Source organism: Neoarius graeffei, chromosome 3, assembly GCF_027579695.1.
Source record: "Neoarius graeffei isolate fNeoGra1 chromosome 3, fNeoGra1.pri, whole genome shotgun sequence".
Lineage (NCBI taxonomy): Eukaryota > Metazoa > Chordata > Actinopteri > Siluriformes > Ariidae > Neoarius > Neoarius graeffei.
This window is the reverse complement of record NC_083571.1, coordinates 64,330,635-64,351,060: the sequence shown is the minus strand read 5'-3', so window position 1 is coordinate 64,351,060 and position 20,426 is coordinate 64,330,635. Positions and strand designations below refer to the sequence as shown.

The following is a 20,426-nucleotide window of genomic DNA, read 5'->3' as shown; positions in this document are numbered from 1 at the left end:
AATGTTAATACTGGTGTATTAATGCTGAAGTTTATGTTAAATAATGTGTTAAATATTGTGCGTTAGTAAAGGAATCATGTAAAGCATTACCAAAGTGAGTAGAAACATCAAATTTAATTTTATTAGCAGTCTGATTAGCCTCAATCAACCTCTATGCAGCCAATATTAATCTTAAGTTTATTAAGTCATATAGCAGCAATCAACTAATTGTTCTTTCATAAAATTTTCTTTAGAAAGTTGTCTTGCTCAATGAATAGCTTTTATCTTGTATGTTATTGACTGTTTCAAGGAAAGTAACGATTTGTACACTACACTGTGTGGAAATAGCTGTAGCAACAAACAACATCCTGTGGAAGACTAGAAAGCTAGCTAAGTAAAACAAGCAAATTAAAATCAGCTAAATAAAATAATAGTGAGTTGTGTTTTTATAACATTCAGTTCCAAGGAAGTAAAAGCTTATAGGACAAGCTACAAATGTGATAATTGGTAGTCAGTATGTGTGTTTTTAGCAAAATAAAAGCCATCAGTGTTATGCTAGTTTTTATTTTACCATGCTATCAGGGTGCTTGCTTGGCATTAGCGCTTATCTATTATGTTGCGCTAAAGAGCCAAGGCTAATAACATAACTAATTGTCCAACTTTTTATCTTCATTAGTGCTTACATTTAAATCTACACTGATAAAATGCTGCAAAAGTAAGCACAGAATTAGCGATATAGTACTATCTGTAGCTTAGCCTTATCAGCAGTAATGCTATCTCTAACTGTGCGAATAGCATTAGCGTTATCTCTCTGTGGATGTTATAGTTAGTGCTATCTCTCTGATGATCAGCGAGGTGTTAGCAGTGATAGCAGAGTTAGCGTTGTGATTTGTGGTCATGATTGTAGCATTAAGGTGTGAATGGCGTGTGTAGCAGAGCTAAAGTCAGCATGTGTGTATGATCGCTCCCACTGTGTAGTCAGAAAAGCCACTACATAACTCGGAGGATTAAACATGCGCACGCGCGCACACACACACACACACAAAATATAGCGGCCCTTCAGAGCTGTGTGTGTGATGGGGGACGTTTAGGGTTTAGGTATGGGGTGTGACAGCCCCCTATGGGGAGGAAAAGTGGAGTCTCTGTACCATACACACACACACACACACACACACACACACACACACACACACACACACACACACTTCGTCACGGCTAGCTGGCCATGAGCAATGCACTCAGGTATTACAGCTCTAGTGCTATTCTGTCTCTCTCTATCTTACTCTTTCTGTCTGTCTGTCTGTCCCACTCTTCCACATCTCTTTCTGTTTTTGTATCTCTCTGTCTCAGCCTGTCTGTCTCGCTGTCTCTCTTGTCTCCCTTTTTTCTGTCTCTATATTTCTTCTCTTTTTCTCTGTCTGTCTGTCTGTCTTTCTTACTCTTCCATGTCTTTCTGGGGATTTTTATCTCTCTGTCTCGGCCTGTTTGTCTCTCTATATCTCGTCTCTCTTTTTTCTCTCTCTATTTCTTCTCTTTTTCTCTTTCTGTCTGTCTGTCTGTCTGTCTGTTTGCCTGTTTGTCTGTCTTATTCTTTCATTTTTTTCTGTTTTTTTATCTCTCTGTCTCAGCCTGTTTGTCTCTCTATTTCTCTCGTCTCTCTTTTTTCTGTCTCTCTATTTCTTCTGTTTTTGTCTGTCTGTCTGTCTGCCTGTCTTTCCCACTCTTCCACATTTCTCTGTCTGTCTGTCCATCTGTCCCACTATTCCACATTTCTCTGTTATTACATCTCTCACTGTCTGTCTGTCTGTCTCTCTGTCTCTCATGTCTTGTTTGTTACTGATCTTTCCTTTCTGTCTCACACTATTTCTTTCCCTTTTTCTGTCTGCCTTTTCCAGAACTTTCCATCCTGAGTTTCTCCCTCAGAAATGGAACACTTCCTTTACACACACACACACACACACACACACACACACACACACACACACACACACACACACTGTGGTTAAGGGTCATTGTGGTTTTATTTTGATTGACAGCTCTGTTCATGTGTGTGTCTCAGACTTTCAGACTTATAGAGTTACAGCATAACTCAAGTGTGTGTGTGTGTGTGTGTGTGTGTGTGTGTGTGTGTGTGCACGCATGAGTGAATCCTGAGGGCCTTTCAGGCGTTTTTTGCCTCGTTACTATTTTATCGCTCATCAATTATTCAGATAGCATGACATCAACCAGCAGCTAAATCATGATGTCATCCTTGTTGTGTGTGTGTGTGTGTGTGTGTGTGTGTGTGTGTGTGTGTGTGTGTGTGTGTGTTAGTAGCTACCATGCCTTGAAGTTTGAAATATGCACACACACACACACACACACACACTACTCAGCATCTGTCAAACTTCATAAAGTTTCACTCATTCATCCACTGTGGTGACATCACTGCTCATTAATATGTATCGATTAATATGCGCATATATTGGTATATTATTTATGTGCTATATGTACGGGTCACAAATATTGTGATGCTTATTGCATGTGAAAGGAAGGAAGGAGAGAGAGATTGGCAGACAGACAGACAGAAAGAGAGAGAGACAGATACTTAGATACGGAGTGAAATACAGAAAGATAGAGAATAGAATGAGACAACACAGAGAGAGAGAGAGAGAGAGAGAGAGAGAAATGGGGATCTAGATAGAGAAACATTAGGAAAGTAAGACAGGCAGAGAGTCAGACAGACATGTAGAAAGAAAAAAATTCAGAGAGCTAGAGTGAGACAGACCAAACGAGAGACAGACAGGAATAAGAGACAGGGAGAAATGTAAGGAATCAGAATGAGAGAGTATGAGATGGACAAAAAGAGTGAGACTCAGAGAGAAAGACAGACAGAGAGAGTGCATGTGACAGACGTACTTAAAAGACAGATAAAGCATAGCATAGATGGAGAAAAAGAGTGAAGTAGAGAGGCTGAAAATGAAAAAACAGAGAGGCAGACAGAAAGAAAAATGGAGATATGGAGTGAGACACTGAGAGAGAGAGAGACAGGGAGAGAGAGACAGAGAGAAAGAGAGAGAGAGAGTTCTGTGAGGAGCTCTGTTTGTTTTTCCCACATCTGTTTTTCCGGGCTGCTCTTTGTCTGTGTGTGTTTGCTAGATGCCCCTCACACTGGGACTGTCAGCCAGATACACACACACACACACACACACACACACACACACACACACACAGAGTTGCCAGCTCCGAGTGGTTGAGTTTGTGTGGCTGTTTCTCCTTCCAGCACATTTTTTACACTCAAACACAACTCCATTTCAGTGCTTTTGTCCCCTAACCTCATTTCCCTGTCCCCTGTTCTCTTTTCCTCAAAACCTATTCCCTTTCTTCTCCATCCCTTTTTCTTTTCCCTATGTTCTTATCCCTTGTTTCCTTTGCTCTTCCAGTACCCTGTTGTCTGTTTGCTTCCTGTTCATGTGTTCATTTCTTCACAAACATTATTCTTTTTGTCTGTCACCTGTGCCCTTATTTTTTGACTTCTATCTCTCTCACCAACCCCGCTCCTTGTCACCTATCCCCTTCCCCTCCCTCTCCCTGTCAACTTCCCCCTTTTCCTGTTGCATATTCCCATTTCCTCTTGCCTATTCCTTCTTCTGTTCCCTGTTATCTTTTCCTGTTGCTGATTCTCTTACCTGTCCCCTTGACCCATCCCCTTGTGTCTCTCCCTTTCTGCTGTCACTTAACTCGGTTTCACAGCCACTTAACCCTCCTTCGCTTGCTTCCTATCCCTTTTTCCTCAACTGCATCTCATTACTCCTTCACACTAATACTGCTTCCCTCCTCCTCCTCAACTCATTCTCTGCTTCCTCTGGTGCCCTTTACCCAATAAACTACCCATCTCCCATGTCTCCTGTCCCCTTGTCCTTGACCCTATACCCTTTCAGTGTGATTTGTCCCCTTGTCCTTCACCCCATCCCCTTCCAGTGTGACCTGTCCCTTTGTCCTTGACCCTATCCCCTTTCAGTGTGACCTGTCCCCTTGTCCTTGACCCTATCCCCTTCCAGTGTGACCTGTCCCCTTTCCTTTACCCTATTCTTTTTCAGTGTGACCTGTCTCTTTGTCTTTGACCCTATCCCCTTTCAGTGTGACCTTGTCCTTGACCCTATCCCCTTCCAATGTGACCTGTCTCCTTCTTGTTGACTCTATCCCCTTTCAGTGTGACCTGTCCCCTTGTCCTTGACCCTATCCTCTTCCAGTGTGACCTGTCCCCTTCTCCTTGACCTCATCTGCTTCCTTTATCAAATGTCCTATTCCTCCTTGACTCTATCCCCTTCCAACATCACCTGTCCCCTTCTCCTTGACCCTGTTCCCTTCCCATTTCACCCATCCCCTTTTCCTTGATTCCTTGACCCTATCTCCTTCCCATGTCACCTCTGTCCCCTTTTCCTTGACCCTATCCCCTTCCCATTTCACTTGTCCCCTTCTCCTTGACTCTCTCCCCTTGCCATTCCACCTGTCCACTTCTCCTTGACCCTTTCGACTTCCCATGTCACTTGTCCCCTTCTCCTTGACGCTATCCCCTTGCCATCCCACCTGTCCACTTCTCCTTGACCCTTTCAACTTCCCACATCACCTGTCTCCTTCTCCTTGACGCTGTCCCCTTCTCTTTGACTGTGTCCCCTTCCCATCTCACCCATCCCCTTTTTCTTGACCCTTTGACCCTATCCTCTTTCCATGCCATCTCTGTCCCCTTTTCTTTGACCCTATCCCCTTCCCATCTCACCTGTTCTCTTTTCCTTGATGCTTTCAACTTCCCTGTCTCCTTCTCATGTCCCTTATCACCTGTCTCCTTCCCATGTCACCTGCCCACATCTCTTTGACCCTTACCCTATGATCACACCAGCAGCGAATATTTACCAACATTCTTCACTCCCGTTGGTAGTTACCAATTTGAGTCTCTCAGTGTTTGGCACAAAATTTTGATACTGTTCATTTGTATTTTGTTTCTGATTGGCTGATTGAGCTGTCACTCTGAGCTGTCAATCACTTATCCCACGTTATTTGTTTTAGGTCTTATGTATGTTTCTTGGAATTATTATGTTTTATTATTTGCTGTGTTTAATATTGCACTCAGGTTGAATTAACTGGTAAATTATAAATAAAAATGAGGTGTCGATAATTAAGTTGATCATTTGCATATTTAAATTAGTTTAGTTTTAACATTTGGTCCCGTTATCATGTTTATTATGCATATCTTCAAACTGTCTGTGTGTGTGTGTGTGTGTGCAAAATTAATTTTAAAGTGTGTGCGTGTGTGTGTGTGTGTGTGTAACATTAATTTTAAAGTGTGTGTGTGTGTGTGTGTGTTTTTCAGGCGCCTGAACAGAAACAGTCTGCAGGTTTTTCCAGAGCTGCTCTTCGTCACAACAACCAAACTCAACAGACTGTGAGTGGCGCACACACACACAAAAATAATCCAACAATCCATATTTCTGTCTGGTCCGTTAACTGTGTTTGTATCCAAGTTGTGTTGTTTCTATCTGTCTAGTTGTCAGACGTATGAATGGTGAATTTGCACTTTGCCTTACACTTGTGTGTGTGTGTGTGTGTGTGTGTGTGAGAGAGAGAGAGAGAGAGAGAGAGAAGTAGTGTATTGTGTATCTGATATTCATTCTGGTGGTTAATATTGAGGAATTAGATTTTGTTACTTTAAGAATGAACACAAACTCACCGAGAATCGTTGTGCACATTACATAGTGAGACTTTCTGTGTGTGTGTAATTGAGTTATGGATTTTTAGACCTCAGCAGTTTAAGTGGTTGAGATAATTGAGTTAGAGAGAGAGAGAGAGAGACTCTTAAACATCTGCTACAGAAAGAGAGAGACAAAGCAACCAGACAGACAGAGAGACAGAGACACATACAGAAACACAGGCAGGCAGAGAGACAGATAAAGAGTCTTAAAAGCTTTAGCAGTGAAAACAACTCAGAGAGGTTGTGGGAGGCTGATGGAGGAAGTATGTATGTGTGTGTGTGTGTGTGTGTGTGTGTGTGTGTGTGTGTGTGTGAGAGAGAGAGAGAGAGAGAGAGAGAGTGTATGGGAGAGTGTGTGTGGCCTGTTCCAAAAATATCTTTGGATTTTCTGTCTCAGATATCATGTGTGTGTCCTCAGCTCTTCACCTCAATTCCAACAGGCAGGCACCAGGTGTGTGTGTGTGTGTGTGTGTGTGTCTCATTCATTCTAGCCTTTTATCTCTCTAGTGTCTGTCTCTTTTCCTCTAATCTCATTTCTCTCTCTCTTTCTCCTGTATAGTCATTCCTGTCCCCTCTGTTTCATCGGAACCGATGCTAAAATATATGTGTGTGTGTTTGAGGAAGGGGGTGAACGTTCTAGAAATTCCAATCCACTTTTTTTGTTTATCATGCAGCATGCCCCAGTGGCCCGGGCTTCTGCTCTGTGTATGTGTGTGTGTGTGTGTGTGAATATGAGTTATGGTTACACACATGAGCCGCTGCCACAGTAGCAGCTAAACTATTTCTGCCTTTTGTGTGTGGACTCAGATGGTAAACGTCTGAACAACGCTGGGATAACCACACACACAAACACACACACACAGAAAAGTTGTGTGTTTAGACAGAGAGAAAGTGAGAGGCGACAGAAATAGTGGCAGAGAGACAGAGAATATGTGTGAATAGATTTTGGTTAAAGAATTGTTTTAAATTCAACAGTGGTTTGTGAATGGAAGAAATATATATATATATATATATATATATATATATATATATATATATATATATATATATATTGAGAGAGAGAGAGAGAGAGAGAGAGAGAGAAACAGATTGATTTAGACGCTTATATTCACAAACGAAAATCTAAAATGTACACAAATGACTTGCCACTTGTTAGTGTTACACAACATCCACTACACAACATCCTGCTAAACTACACAACATCCTGTTAAACTACATCCTGCTAAACTACACATTATCCTGCTGAACTACATCCTACTAAACTACATCCTGCTAAAATACACATCCTCCTGAACTACAACTCCTGCTAAACTACACAACATCCTACTAAACTACATCTTGCTAAGCTAAATTATATCCTGCTAAACTACGCAACATCCTGCTGAACTGCATCCTACTAAACTACACAGCATCCTGCTAAACTACCTCTTGCTAAACTACACACCATCCTGCTAAAATACACATCCTCCTGAACAACAACTCCTGCTAAACTACACAACATCCTACTAAAGTACATCCTACTAAACTACATCTTGCTAAGCTAAATTATATCCTGCTAAACTACACAACATCCTGCTGAACTACATCCTACTAAACTACACAGCATCCTGCTAAAATACACATCCTCCTGAACTACAACTCCTGCTAAACTACACAACATCCTACTAAAGTACATCCTACTAAACTACATCTTGCTAAGCTAAATTATATCCTGCTGAACTACACAACATCCTGCTGAACTACATCCTACTAAACTACACAGCATCCTGCTAAACTACCTCTTGCTAAACTACACACCATCCTGCTAAAATACACATCCTCCTGAACTACAACTCCTGCTAAACTACACAACATCCTACTAAAGTACATCCTACTAAACTACATCTTGCTAAGCTAAATTATATCCTGCTAAACTACACAACATCCTGCTGAACTACATCCTACTAAACTACACAGCATCCTGCTAAACTACCTCTTGCTAAACTACACACCATCCTGCTAAACTATGTCCTGCTAAACTACACAACACCATGCTACACTGCATCCTGCTAAACTACACAACATCCTACTAAACTACATCCTGCTAAACTACACAACATCCTGATAAACTACATCGTGATTAACTACATCCTACTAAACTACACAACATCCTGCTATGCTACATCCTGCTAAACTACACAACATCCTACTAAATCACATCCTTCTAAACAACATCCAAATACACGTTACACATCTTCCTGCTAAACTACATCCAACTACACAACGTTACACAACATGCTGCTACACAACATTCAGCAAATCAACATTCATCTCCACAACATCCTTCTAAACAACATCCAATGAAATATCCTGCTAAACTACATCAAAGTACACAACGTGTTACACAACATCCTGCTATACAACATTCTGTTAAACAACATCCAACTTCCCAACATCTTGCTCAACTACAGAGAACTACACAACATGCATTATACAACATCCCACGACACAATATTCAGCTGAATTACATTAAACTACACAAGATCCTGCTACTCAGCATCCTTTTAGACACAACCCAGCTACACAATGTCCTGTTACACAACATCTAGTTTCACTGCATCTATCTGTCTACATGCTGTCCAGCTATACAACATACAGTGAGGAAAAAAAAAACATTTGAGATCACATCTTTTTCCATGACATTCAACTACACAACAGTCAAGTACACAACTCACAAGTATACAAGCATAGTGTATTAGCCTACACAACACCCTTAACCTTCTGTAAACAAATTTCTGCTACACTTTGTCCATTCTTCTACACAATGTCCTTCTACATGTTACACTTTCAGGGAGCTGGAGGAGCTGGATTTTGTGTGTGTGTGTGTATTTCTGTGAACTCCGCTCAGAGAGACAATCTCACTTTCATTTAATCCACACAACAAATGCTCAACAAGCTGAACTGTTTACCTCAGTCTGTGTGTGTCTGTGTGTCTGTGTGTATGTGTGTGCTTACTGAGCCCAGCGTTTCCTAGGTCACGGGGCTGGAGAGGGTCCGCCTTTTGTCTGCAGAGTGGACGCTTAACCTCAGTCGTGTCGGCTCACAAGACACACTCGCGCATACACACGCGCGCGCACACACACACACACACACACACACACACACACACTTCGTCTAAGCCTTGTCTGTTCACACGAGTTGGTGGGAAAAGGTCTGGAATTAAAGAGAGAGAAGAGAAGTGCTGTCTAACACATTATGAGGAGTGTGTGTGTGTGTTTTCTAATTTCCTTCATAATCAGATTTTAATGAAGACAGTGTTTATAGCCTGTTGCCATAGTTACTATTTGACCTGTAGCAGAAAGGCTGCTAGTTGTCAGATGTGTGTGTGTGTGTGTGTGTGTCTGCGTGCACGCACGCATGTGCATGTAAATCCTCTTTGAAGATCAGAAGGTCATTGTGAGGAATTCAGAAGTGGAGCTCAGAGAGGTTTTAGAGCTGCAGACCTTCTCAAAACAGAAAAGGAGACAAGAGCAGGAAGTGACATCATTACAGGAGACTGAGTCTAAGTGTGTGTTCTCACTGAAGCTGTGTGTGTGTGTGTGTGCGTGTGTGTGCGTGTGTGTGTGTGTGCGTGTGTGTGTGTGTGTGTGTGTGTGTGTGTGTGTGTGTGAATGAGGCTGTCACTAAGAATAGGCAATAATGATGCTTGTAAACACTTGTATTTACTGATGCTATTTAATGCTTTTCCAGATATAAATGTTTCAAAACTTGTTCTGAAACGAGTAGATGCACAATTAAGCAGTCCCCCCAGGATTCCGCGGGCCTTTTTTGTGATTGTTGCAGGCTAAAATGTCTGATGTTGCGGGGGGGGGTTTCCAAAAAATTGTGATGAAAGTTGCGGTGTTTTTTAGGTTTTTGTTGCGATTACATTGCAGGAGGAAGTGAAAGTTGCGAGAAATTGTTGCGATTTTCTGTTTTTGTGATTAAAATTGAGTGATATGTTAAATATTAAGTTATTACTGAAAAACTATTGATTAAAAAACAAAGACACTGAGAAACGGTCCTATAAACATCTTTACCAATATAAAAGATTACAAAAATGCAGAAAAATAGGCTTTACTTATCCAAGTGCACCTGTTGGTTCAAAAGTGAAAGTGCATAGAACCTCACAGCACAACATGAAGTTACCTTAAAATATAATATAAATGCCTCAGCTTTCATGTAAGAAAAAAAAACTATTAATACTAGTACTGTGTGCAGGCAGTCTCTCCTGAAGACTAAATTAAACAATAATTATAAACTAATAAAATAAATGGCTCAGGCTTCATAGAAGAAAAAAAAACAATTGGAACAGAATCTCACAGTATGATGCTGAAGCTGCCTAAACAATGGAAAATAAAATACCATTTTGGCAAAAATGTTGGCATCCATTAATTTCTTGTATTAAGTAAAAAAATTATGTAAAGTGCACACAGTCCTTCACTGTAAACATAACACACTTTCAGTAACAGAATTTAAGCCTATATAAACACTGACTCGCACGTGCTGCTTCTCTTGAACGTATACGCGGAAGTAAGGTGGAAGGTAGTTTGTCGACGTCACCTCAAGACGACGCCAACGATTGGTCAAATTTGCGGGAAAGTTGCGGTGATTGGATATAATTGCAACACCGCCCTGAATTCGCGGGGATTGGTTGAATTTGCGTTGAAGTTGCAAATCGCAACATTGCAAAATCCTGGAGGGTCCGATTAAGTGACAAATTAGAGGAAAAATCTGTGGCTCTGTTATGTTGTGGGGTGGTATTTACAGTGCCTTGAAAAAGTATTCATACCCCTTGAACTTTTTCATATTTTTCCACCTTACAACCACGAACTTAAAAGTTTTTTATTGAGATTTTATGTGATAGACCAACACAGAGTAGCACATAATTGTGAAGTGAAACGAAAATGATAAATGGTCTTCAAAATTTTAAACAAATAAAAATCTGAAAAATGTGGTGTGCATTAGTATTCAGCCCTCCTGTACTCTGATACCTCTAAATACAATCCAGTGCAATCAATTGCCTTCAGAAGTCATCTAATTAGTTAATAGAGTCCTACTGTGTGTAATTTACTCTCAGCATAAATACACTTGTTCTGTGAAGGCCTCAGTGGTTTGTTAGAGAACACTGAAGAACAAACAGCATCATGAAGACCAAAGAACTCACCAGACAGGTCAGGGATAAAGTTCTGGAGAAGTTTAAAGCAGGGTTAGGTTATAAAAAAAAAATATCCCCAAGCTCTGAACATCTCAAGAAGCACTGTTCAATCCATCATTCAAAAATGGAAAAAGTATGGCACAACTGCAAACCTACCAAGACATGGCCGTCCACCTAAACTGACAGAGCGAGCAAGGAGAGCACTGGTCAGAGAAGCAGCCAAGAGGCCCATGATCACTCTGGAGGAGCTGCAGAAATCCACAGCTCAGGTGGGAGAATCTGTGCACAGGACAACTATAAGTCGTACACTCCACAAATCTGGCCTTTTTGGAAGAGTGGCGAGAAGAAAGCCATTGTTGAAAGACAGGCATAAGAAGTCCCGTTTGCAGTTTGCCAGAAGCCATGTAGGGGACACAGCAAACATGTGGAAGAAGGTGCTTTGGTCAGATGAGACCAAAGTTGAACTTTTTGGCCTAAATGCAAAGCGCTATGTGTGGCGGAAAACTAACACTGCTCATCACCCTGCACACACCATCCCCACTGTGAAACATGGTGGTGACAGCATCATGCTATGGGGATGCTTTTCTTCAGCAGGGACAGGGAAGCTGGTCAGAGTTAATGGGAAGATGGATGGAGCTAAATACAGGGCAATCCTGGAAGAAAACCTGTTGGAGGCTGCAAAAGACTTGAGACTGGGAAGGAGATTCACCTTCCAGCAAGACAATGACCCTAAACATACAGCCAGAGCTACAATGGAATGGTTTAGATCAAAGAATATTCATGTGTTAGAATGGCCCAGTCAAAGTCCAGACCTAAATCCCATTGAGCATCTGTGGCAAGACTTGAAAATTGCTGTTCACAGACGCTCTCCATCCAATCTGGCTGAGCTTGAGCTATTTTGCAAAGAAGAATGGGCAAAATTTTCAGTGTCTAGATGTGCAAAGCTGGTAGAGACATACCACAAAAGACTTGCAGCTGTAATTGCAGCAAAAGGTGGCTCTACAAAGTATTGACGCAGGGGGGCTGAATACTAATGCACCTCACATTTTTCATAAACATTATTTGTTTAAAATTTTGAAGACCATTTATCATTTTCGTTTCACTTCACAATTATGTGCTACTCTGTGTTGGTCTATCACATAAAATCTCAATAAAAAACTTTTAAGGTCATGGTTGTAAGGTGGAAAAATGTGAAAAAGTTCAAGGGGTATGAATACTTTTGCAAGGCACTGTATTTTTCTGCCGTGGTTTGGCTCCGTGTGTCTCCTTAGAGTATGTCCACACTAATGCGTTTTAGTTTTAAAACACATCACTTTTGCTACATTTATTCCGAGCATCCACACTACTCCAGAGCTTTCAAGCCCTAAAAATGGAGACTTTTGGAAATGCTGCAGGACTCGTTTTAGTTTGAAACCTCTGAGATAGTGTTTTAGTGTAGACGGGTGAAAATGGAGACGTTTGAAAATGATGAGGCAGACACCCACGTTCGCTTTCTGATTATCTGAAGACCTTTTGTTTGAATACCTGGTCATCCAATGATGAAACATTTCTCACTTCCAAGCTGACCTCACCCCCATCCACAGGGCACTAAAGGCTCACCGAATGGTTTGACGAGGATAAAAATGATGTACAGCCTTTACACTAGGGATGTGGTCAAGACCACCATTATCAAGTTCAAGACATGGATCAGATGAGATCAGGTCAAGACCGAATTATAAGGGGGTCTTGATCAAGTCCAGATAAAAGGGAGACAGAGGGGATTAAAAAAAACACATCAAAATCTGTTTAAAGGACAAGTCTATACATCAACAATTTGTCTACATTTGCACCAATGTTCTGACTGTTTTCTACTCCCCTAGAAATGAAGGTACCCAAGTGTACTTAGTACCAAAGGGTACATCTTTTGTACTTTTAGTATGTGTCTTTAACTTTGAAGGTGCGTGTGTTGTACTTTTAGTTCACATTTAGAGTAAAGATTTAAGGGCATATCAGTGGTCCTCAAGACTTTAAATTACGATAATAATGTTTCCAGGTGGAGTTTGCATGTTCTCCCCGTGTCCGCGTGGGTTTCCTCCGGGTGCTCCGGTTTCCCCCACAGTCCAAAGACATGCAGGCTAGGTTAACTGGTGACTCTAAATTGAGCGTAGGTGTGAATGTGAGTGTGAATGGTTGTCTGTGTCTATGTGTCAGCCCTGTGATGACCTGGCGACTTGTCCAGGGTGTACCCCGCCTTTCGCCCGTAGTCAGCTGGGATAGGCTCCAGCTTGCCTGCGACCCTGTAGAACAGGATAAAGCGGCTAGAGATAATGAGATGAGATGAGATGTTTCCAGGTGAAAGATACATACTGAAGATACAAAATGTGGATGTACCCTTGATGATACCACAGCAGTGACAAGGGATTCTGAGTGCAGAAGAAGGAATTACTTCATGTCAAAACATGTATTCGAAAAGAAAAGACAACACAAAACAGGCCTAGACATTAAGCATTTACCACTGGTGGCCCATTGGGCCAGTGGAATTGAAAAATTACTGGCCCAAATGGAAAATATGGTGGCCCGAATGCGCGCGGTACCCGAACCATGGCTGCCGCAGGCAACCGCTGCAAGCACCACAGGTGCTTGCACAAAGAGGGGGGTCCAGGGGCCCTCCTCTGGAAAATTTAGATTTTTCAATTCATATTCGTGCATTCTGGTGCATTTTAAGGTGAAATTAATGAAAATAAGATTATTCATATTTTGCTAACATTATTATATCTTTATTGTTTGTTCACATTTATATTTTATTGTTTGCATTTCTTGTTCTATCAATTTCTTAGTTACATTTAAAAATGTCCTTTGTTCTTGTTCTCTGTTCGTTTAACACATGCTGTTGGTTACTGTTTTACATTAACAATTGTTTGTATAAGTTTTAGAATAAGCTAAGTTTTGCCTCACCATGCAACTAACTTGTTTATAGAATAAGCTTTGCCTGTAACCCACCCTGTGTGATGGAGACATATTTTCCTTTTTTGTCATGGTTTCAACTTTGGCTCATATATTCTCAACATTGTAGATATTGAATTCTCACCACTGTAGATATTCTAATAGAAATAGAGGTACAATTAACTTTTTATATACACCTTTATATAATAGCCACAAGACACACACAGGCCAGTCCCAAGTCTGGATGAAAGGTGAGGGTGGCATACTAACCCTTATCATGCTGGATTTAAATGGGCATTTTTATTGCCCATGAAGAAGTTTTATTTCTTAATTAATAAAATATCATGAGAATCACTGACAAACCATACATTTCCTGAAAGGGTGGACTTTGGGGAATAATCTAGTGAGATTTTTGCAAAGCCTTACCTGCTCGGGGGGATTTATAACCCTAATTACCTGTTAATTAGCTAATTAACAGGTATGCTCAGGTGAGCCAAAAAGCCAAAAAAAACTATTTTTCCAAACTCCCAGTCGAGGCCAAGACTGTATTTAGAAAGACCAGTGTCCAAGACAAAGACATATCTATGTCAATACAATAGAAAATGTCTCAAAACTGGGCTTGAACCCTACAGTCCGATTTCACACTCAGCAGATTTGAACTTGCTGTTAGATTTCGGAAGAACGTGTTAGGGAACAACCAGCACTCTCCACCACCAGCATTTTTGAGAAATTGAACCAACTCAGTCCATTGGTAAATATTAAAGATGTTAGAAAGGGAAATAACTGCTCAGACAGGTAGACTTAAAAAAAGAGAAGTATTTGAAGAGCCAGGGGCTCAACTATTGGGGTTGCCAAAGGAGGTTCATTCCCCATTTTGGGCACCATAAAAGGTCTTGATGCTTATTTTCATAGGGGCACTGATGGCTCATTGGGTAAGGCTGTGGGTTACTGATCAGAAGGTTAGGATCCAAGCACCACCACCACCAAATGGCCTCTATTGGGCCCCTGAGCAAGGCCCTTAACCCACTCTGTTCCAGGGGTGTTGTATCATGGCTGACCCTAGCTTCTAACAAGCTGGGGTATGCAAAGAAAAGAATTTCCCTGCTATAATGTATACGTGACAAATAAAGGCTTATTTTTCTACAAAGAGTGGCAGGTCAAGTCAAGCCTTAACTGTGGCTCAAAATGCTCAAGTACTGTGATCTAAACATTGCATCTTGACTGTGGAAGTAGCGCTTCCATTTTTGGCGTTGTAAGTTTTGTGTTTTTTTAGTTTTACTGGAAGCCACATAAGGGAACACTGTAGTGGACTGGCATGGGTTGCTGCATTCAGGATCAGTTGCAAGAACATAATGGCATGTGCAGAAATGAGTGAGCTGCAGTAATCAAATCTCAATATGATGATGGACGAAACAAGCACCTGAGGGAAATGAGTGCATGACCAAAAGAGGTCTAAAATATGAACAAGCATAGAAATCATTCAACATTGCACTGAGGATTCATGCATTTTCTAATAGAGTGCTCACAAAGTCTTGAAGAAGACGACCAAACCAAGGCGTGTGGATTTCAAGCAATGTGGTCTTCAGCTTTAGATGATGAGCTGCGACTCATGTTTAGGTGCCTGCCGAACAAGCCAAGATATAATTAACAACCTGTTGGTGGGAAGGAAAGGATCAGTTAAATGTCATCAGCATGAAGTTGTGTGTGGATATTGCATCACCAAGAGAAAAAGTGCAGGGGGTAGAGAGAAGAGGACTGAGCCTTTACAGATGCCAGTGGAGTCTATAGGAAGCAGTCATGGATTCCCTCTTTGTCACTTGATACGAGTGCCCCTTCAGGTAAGACGCAAATCACTGCCATGCTGATCTAGTCATTCCAAGGATAGTGAGGAAGGACATGAGGATACTGTGGTAGTTAACTGAGTCAAAGGATGCCAAGGGGTCAAGAAAGATCAGGATTGATGACAGCCACAAGGGCAGATTCTCTGGAGTGTGCTGGGTTGGAGCTAGACGAGTTTGGATCTTGGAGCCTGTTCTCACAGGGTGAGAAAGACAGTTGTTTCTATGTAGATAGCATGTTTGAGGATTTTTGGAAGAAAACCAGTTGGACACAAGGGGGATTAACGTGGGTGTAATTCTGGTGCCAACCTGACAATACTAGAGGCAGTCTGTGGAACCTTTAAGACCTTGAAGATTGTGGCCTTTAAGATTTGGAAGTGTACGAATAATACTAGACAGTGCATGTGCTATGGGCAAAGCATCTGAGATTGAGACAAATCAGCAATTTGTGGTGTTTGTGATAAAGGAGAGCTTGTGGGAATCTAATTATAAAAGTGATAAGATTCAGTGGACAAGTGGTTGGATTACTGAATGTTAAGAGGAGTAGAGGCAACCAAGTAGCACACAACCTGGGTGCTTAAGCTGGCTAGCAAGCTAACATAGCTAACGTTAGAGTTCAACAAAGTCCCCCCCACACACACACACAAAAAAAAAAGTTGCCAATTCCCACCCACTAGCCAGCTCCCTCCCGAATCTGTCAAGCTGCATCACAAGCCAACATAAAATACACAGGAGGAGAGTGCTGTTTACGCTATTCCACATACATGAGCTCATAGAAGTTTACGATTGGCTAGTTTTTCTGAGATTAACAGGGGGAAATCATATGTCATCACTCTCACCCAGAGAACAAAGACAGTTTTGCTTTTTTGGCTATGAATGGCCGTGGCATCATTGGGATTCAAACTCAAACTTGTGCCACATAGTAGTCCTGAGCATAGTTTTAAGTTGTGAGAATACAGCAATGCAGATCGAGCCTACCATTTTTGCAAACTAGTTTACTAGCTGTTAACTAGCTAGCTAACTACTAAAGATGACAAAAATAGATGGAGATATTTTGAAATATATTTATGCATATTAATGGAGATGGGAGTTTTTAACAAGAGTATGTACATGGTAAGGATGTTCCCAGAACAGTTGAGTAGTTTCTTGGAATTAAAAACATTTGAAACAGTTTATTATTATACTTGTTTTGTTGCTTTAAAATGGGGCTTAGAGCTTGACAAAACTCAGAGGATGTCGAGGATTTGAAACAGACCTAATGGGATATTAAGGTCTCCAAGGAAAGTTAGTGGAGTCTCATTGACTGGAACAAGACTCAGGAGGATATCCAGCTCATCTATGAAGGTCCCCAGGAGATGAGGTGGGGATAAAGGACAATAAAGTGAAGTTTAATGGGGAAGGTTATGCCAACCACGCTGCTGCCGTATCACACCACACGAATGGCTTGTGAGTTAATGCGATTTTACCAGAGTGAAATAGACACAGATATATTCCCATTTAACCAATCAGCTAACTTTAGCGAAGCAATAATTAGTTAGTTAGTTAGTTAGTTAGTTAGCTAGCTAGCTAGTTAGTTAGTTAGTTAGCTATCTATCTAGTTAGTTAGTTAGTTAGTTAGTTAGCTAGCTAGCTAGCTAGCTAGCTAGCTAGTTAGTTAGTTAGTTAGTTAGTTAGTTAGTTAGTTATCATTGGTTCCAGAAAGTGGATTTCAGGGCAAAAAGGAAACGTGTCACTACAGACAGGAAATGTGTGTTACGGCAGATAGGAAGTATGTGTTACTGCAGACAGGAAATGTGTGCTACAGCAGAGAGGAAGTGTGTCGCTACAAACAGGAAGTGTGCATTACAGCAGACAGGAAGTATGTGTCACTACAGACGCAAAGTGCATATGTGTGTGTAACTGTATACAAGAAGTGCTTCACTGCAGATAGGAAGTGTGTGTTACAGCAGATATGAAGTGGGTGTTTTGTGTTCCTTGTTTGAATTATACAAAATATTCAGGTCAAACATTTTAAGGAAATTAAATTATAAAGTCTGTTCCTGTAGGCTGTTCCACATACCTTCAGCTGGGGTGCAGGCCAATGAACACACACACATTAACATCAGTCGTGATCAGATCAAAATTGAGAACGATGGAAAGGAAAATTGAAAGAGACAGAGAGCGAGAGATGAAAGAGCAAAAGGAATGAGATCTAAACACACGCACACATACACACACGCACACGTACGCACGCACGCAGACAGAGTGTCTCCAGCCCCGGCAATGCTCCAGCTACAACAGTGAGGGAAAACACACCTGTGTGTGTGTGAGATGTGTAATGAGTCCCGTTTCCGTGGACAGCTGTATCCTAGCAACCGAGCGGGCTTCTTCATGCTCTTTAGTTTCACCTTCCCAACACCACAGACATCAGAGCACATCATTGCCACGGTTACAAGAGAAAGCATGCATCATGAGCTCTTTCAAAGTGTAAATTAGTGAATTAGTGTGTGACCTCGCAGTGGGCGGAGCTACACATCATAGGAGCAGGTGCAGTCTTTAGTGTTGTTCTCTTTCTCTGTCTCCATGTAATCTGTGATAAATGGAAGGTTGATAAACCAGATGTGCAGTTATGGGAAGATCATAAACTCTCAGACCACACACACACACACTACTTCTTGGACCAACCGTCTCCCTGCTTACATGAGTAAGGAAGCTTATTTAAAGCTTTTGATAAGGTGAACTGCGTGTGAGGTGTGTGTGTGTGTGTGTGTGTGTGTTCGTTGAGTATGATGATATAGGGCAGATGAGTGTATATGTGTGTACCACCACACCCACCGACACATACACACACACTTCCCACTTCCCCTATCACTGTATCATCAGTAATACACAGGATATGAGTGATACAAAGAGACCACCCTGTGTGTGTGTGTGTGTGTGTGTGTGTGTGTGTGTGTGTGTGTGTAGCATTAGCGTAAGGGATGATGTAAAGAGATTCCTTGATTACAGGTTTATACAAGGTTGTTATAGATCTCATTGCCTCTGGGATGTGTGTGTGTGAGAGAGAGAAACAATAAATGCAGGAATGCTTTAATAGAGTATTATCTGTGCCTTTAAGGTATTTGCCGATGATGTGTATAGGCATGTACGTGAAATCTCGATCTCACTCAGGGCAATGGATAACAATATGTTACACTCTCATATTCCAGTCCAATGTGACCATCCAGTGTCCAGTTGGAAAACATTCATCTTTAGTAACTGCTGATTCACATCTTGGAGCAATTTAAAATAGCCAATCTACCAACTGGCATGTTTTTTGGGGGGAGGACTGGAGAACCCACATGGGGAGAATGTGTGTCTCCACACAGTAATCCTACTGGGTCACCATGCCACCCACTGGCAACAACAATATATGGTTAACAGTAATGGGGACACCAGTATCTAATGGTTTCTAATTGTCCACGCATTTTTAATTTATTTGTAGATCCTGGATAAGCTCAAGAACCAAACTGTTTTATTTTAATGAAATATTTGCCTGTTCAATCTGTCAAACTTTCAGTGCGATACAGCAGTCCATAGTTCTCATTACATTACAGGCATTAGCAGATGCTCTTATCCAGAGCAACATACAACGTACCCAGAGCAGCCTGGAGAGCAGTAGGGAGTTCAGTGCCTTGCTCAGTGACTTCAGTCATTCCTCCTGGTCCAGGGAATCGAACCGGTGACCTTTTGGCCCTAAAACTGCTTCTCTAACCATTAGGCCATGGCTTCCCAGTGTCAGGTCCATTTTGGCTACAGTAGTGGAAATCAATCCACCATTATCCTTCATTCATCCATTGTCTATGTTGCTTATCCTTTACGAGTCGCAGCTGAGCTGGAGCCAATCCCAGTTGACATTGAGTGAAAGGCAGGGTACACCCTGGAGAGATCACCGATGCACTACATTCACACCTATGGGTAGTTTAGAGTAGCTGTATGTCTTTGAACTGTAGGAGGAAACTGGAGCACCTGGAGGAAACCCACACAGGTACAAGGAGAACGTGCAAACTCCACACAGAAAGGCCCTGCTCAACCGGCAGGTTTGAACCCAGAACCTTCTTGCCGTGAGGCATCAGTGATAACCACTGCACCAAAGTTATTATAATAATTGTTGAGTTGTTACCTTGGAAAGGTATGCCATGAGTACAAACTTACAGACCAGAAGATACCTGGATTAAAACTTACAACTCTGAATTTCTGACCTACAACTAGGAAAAACGTGGAAAATTCCCCACCCAACTCAGAATTCCGGCTCAGAAAGTCAGGAAGTTCTCCTCAACCCCAAGTCCAGTATGTGACATCAAAGTAAAATGACTGTTCACAGCATGAACAGTAAACAGTAAAACTCCCAATTCCTTACATTTAAATTAGTTATCACCTAACATACATACATATTCGTAAGATTGTTGCTAACATAGAAGCATCCATGTTTTTTTTTCTCAAGCAAATTAGAAATCATTTGTTGAAAGTAGTTTTCAAGCAATTTGCAGCTGAGTCACATATAGCAAAATGCTAGTCTCTCAAATGCTAATGTGTGTTTTAGCCTGTTGACTCTAATGCTAGTTTGTGGGTTAGCCTGTCTTCTTTAATGCTAGTATGTGTTTTATCCTATCTCCTTTAATACTAGTGTGTTTTAGCCTGTTTACTTTAAAGGTCATAGGCAACGGTCGGAGGTGAAATGTAGAATATCAACTTTATTGTCTAGAAGAACGACCCAAAAAGCGAATTCAATCTTTCTGGTGTCTAATTTGCACCCTAAAATTGA

General features: G+C 41.3%; 1 protein-coding gene across 2 annotated transcripts in view; it reads left to right on the top strand.

The window, feature by feature from the left end:
- Positions 1–20,426, top strand: part of slit2 (slit homolog 2 (Drosophila)) — a 138,989-nt gene that overhangs the window by 34,520 nt on the left and 84,043 nt on the right. For both annotated transcript variants that reach the window (XM_060917128.1, XM_060917129.1), the window contains exon 5: positions 5,330–5,401. In XM_060917128.1, coding sequence (XP_060773111.1) covers positions 5,330–5,401 — 72 coding nt within the window. The remainder of the gene's footprint in view (positions 1–5,329; positions 5,402–20,426) is intronic.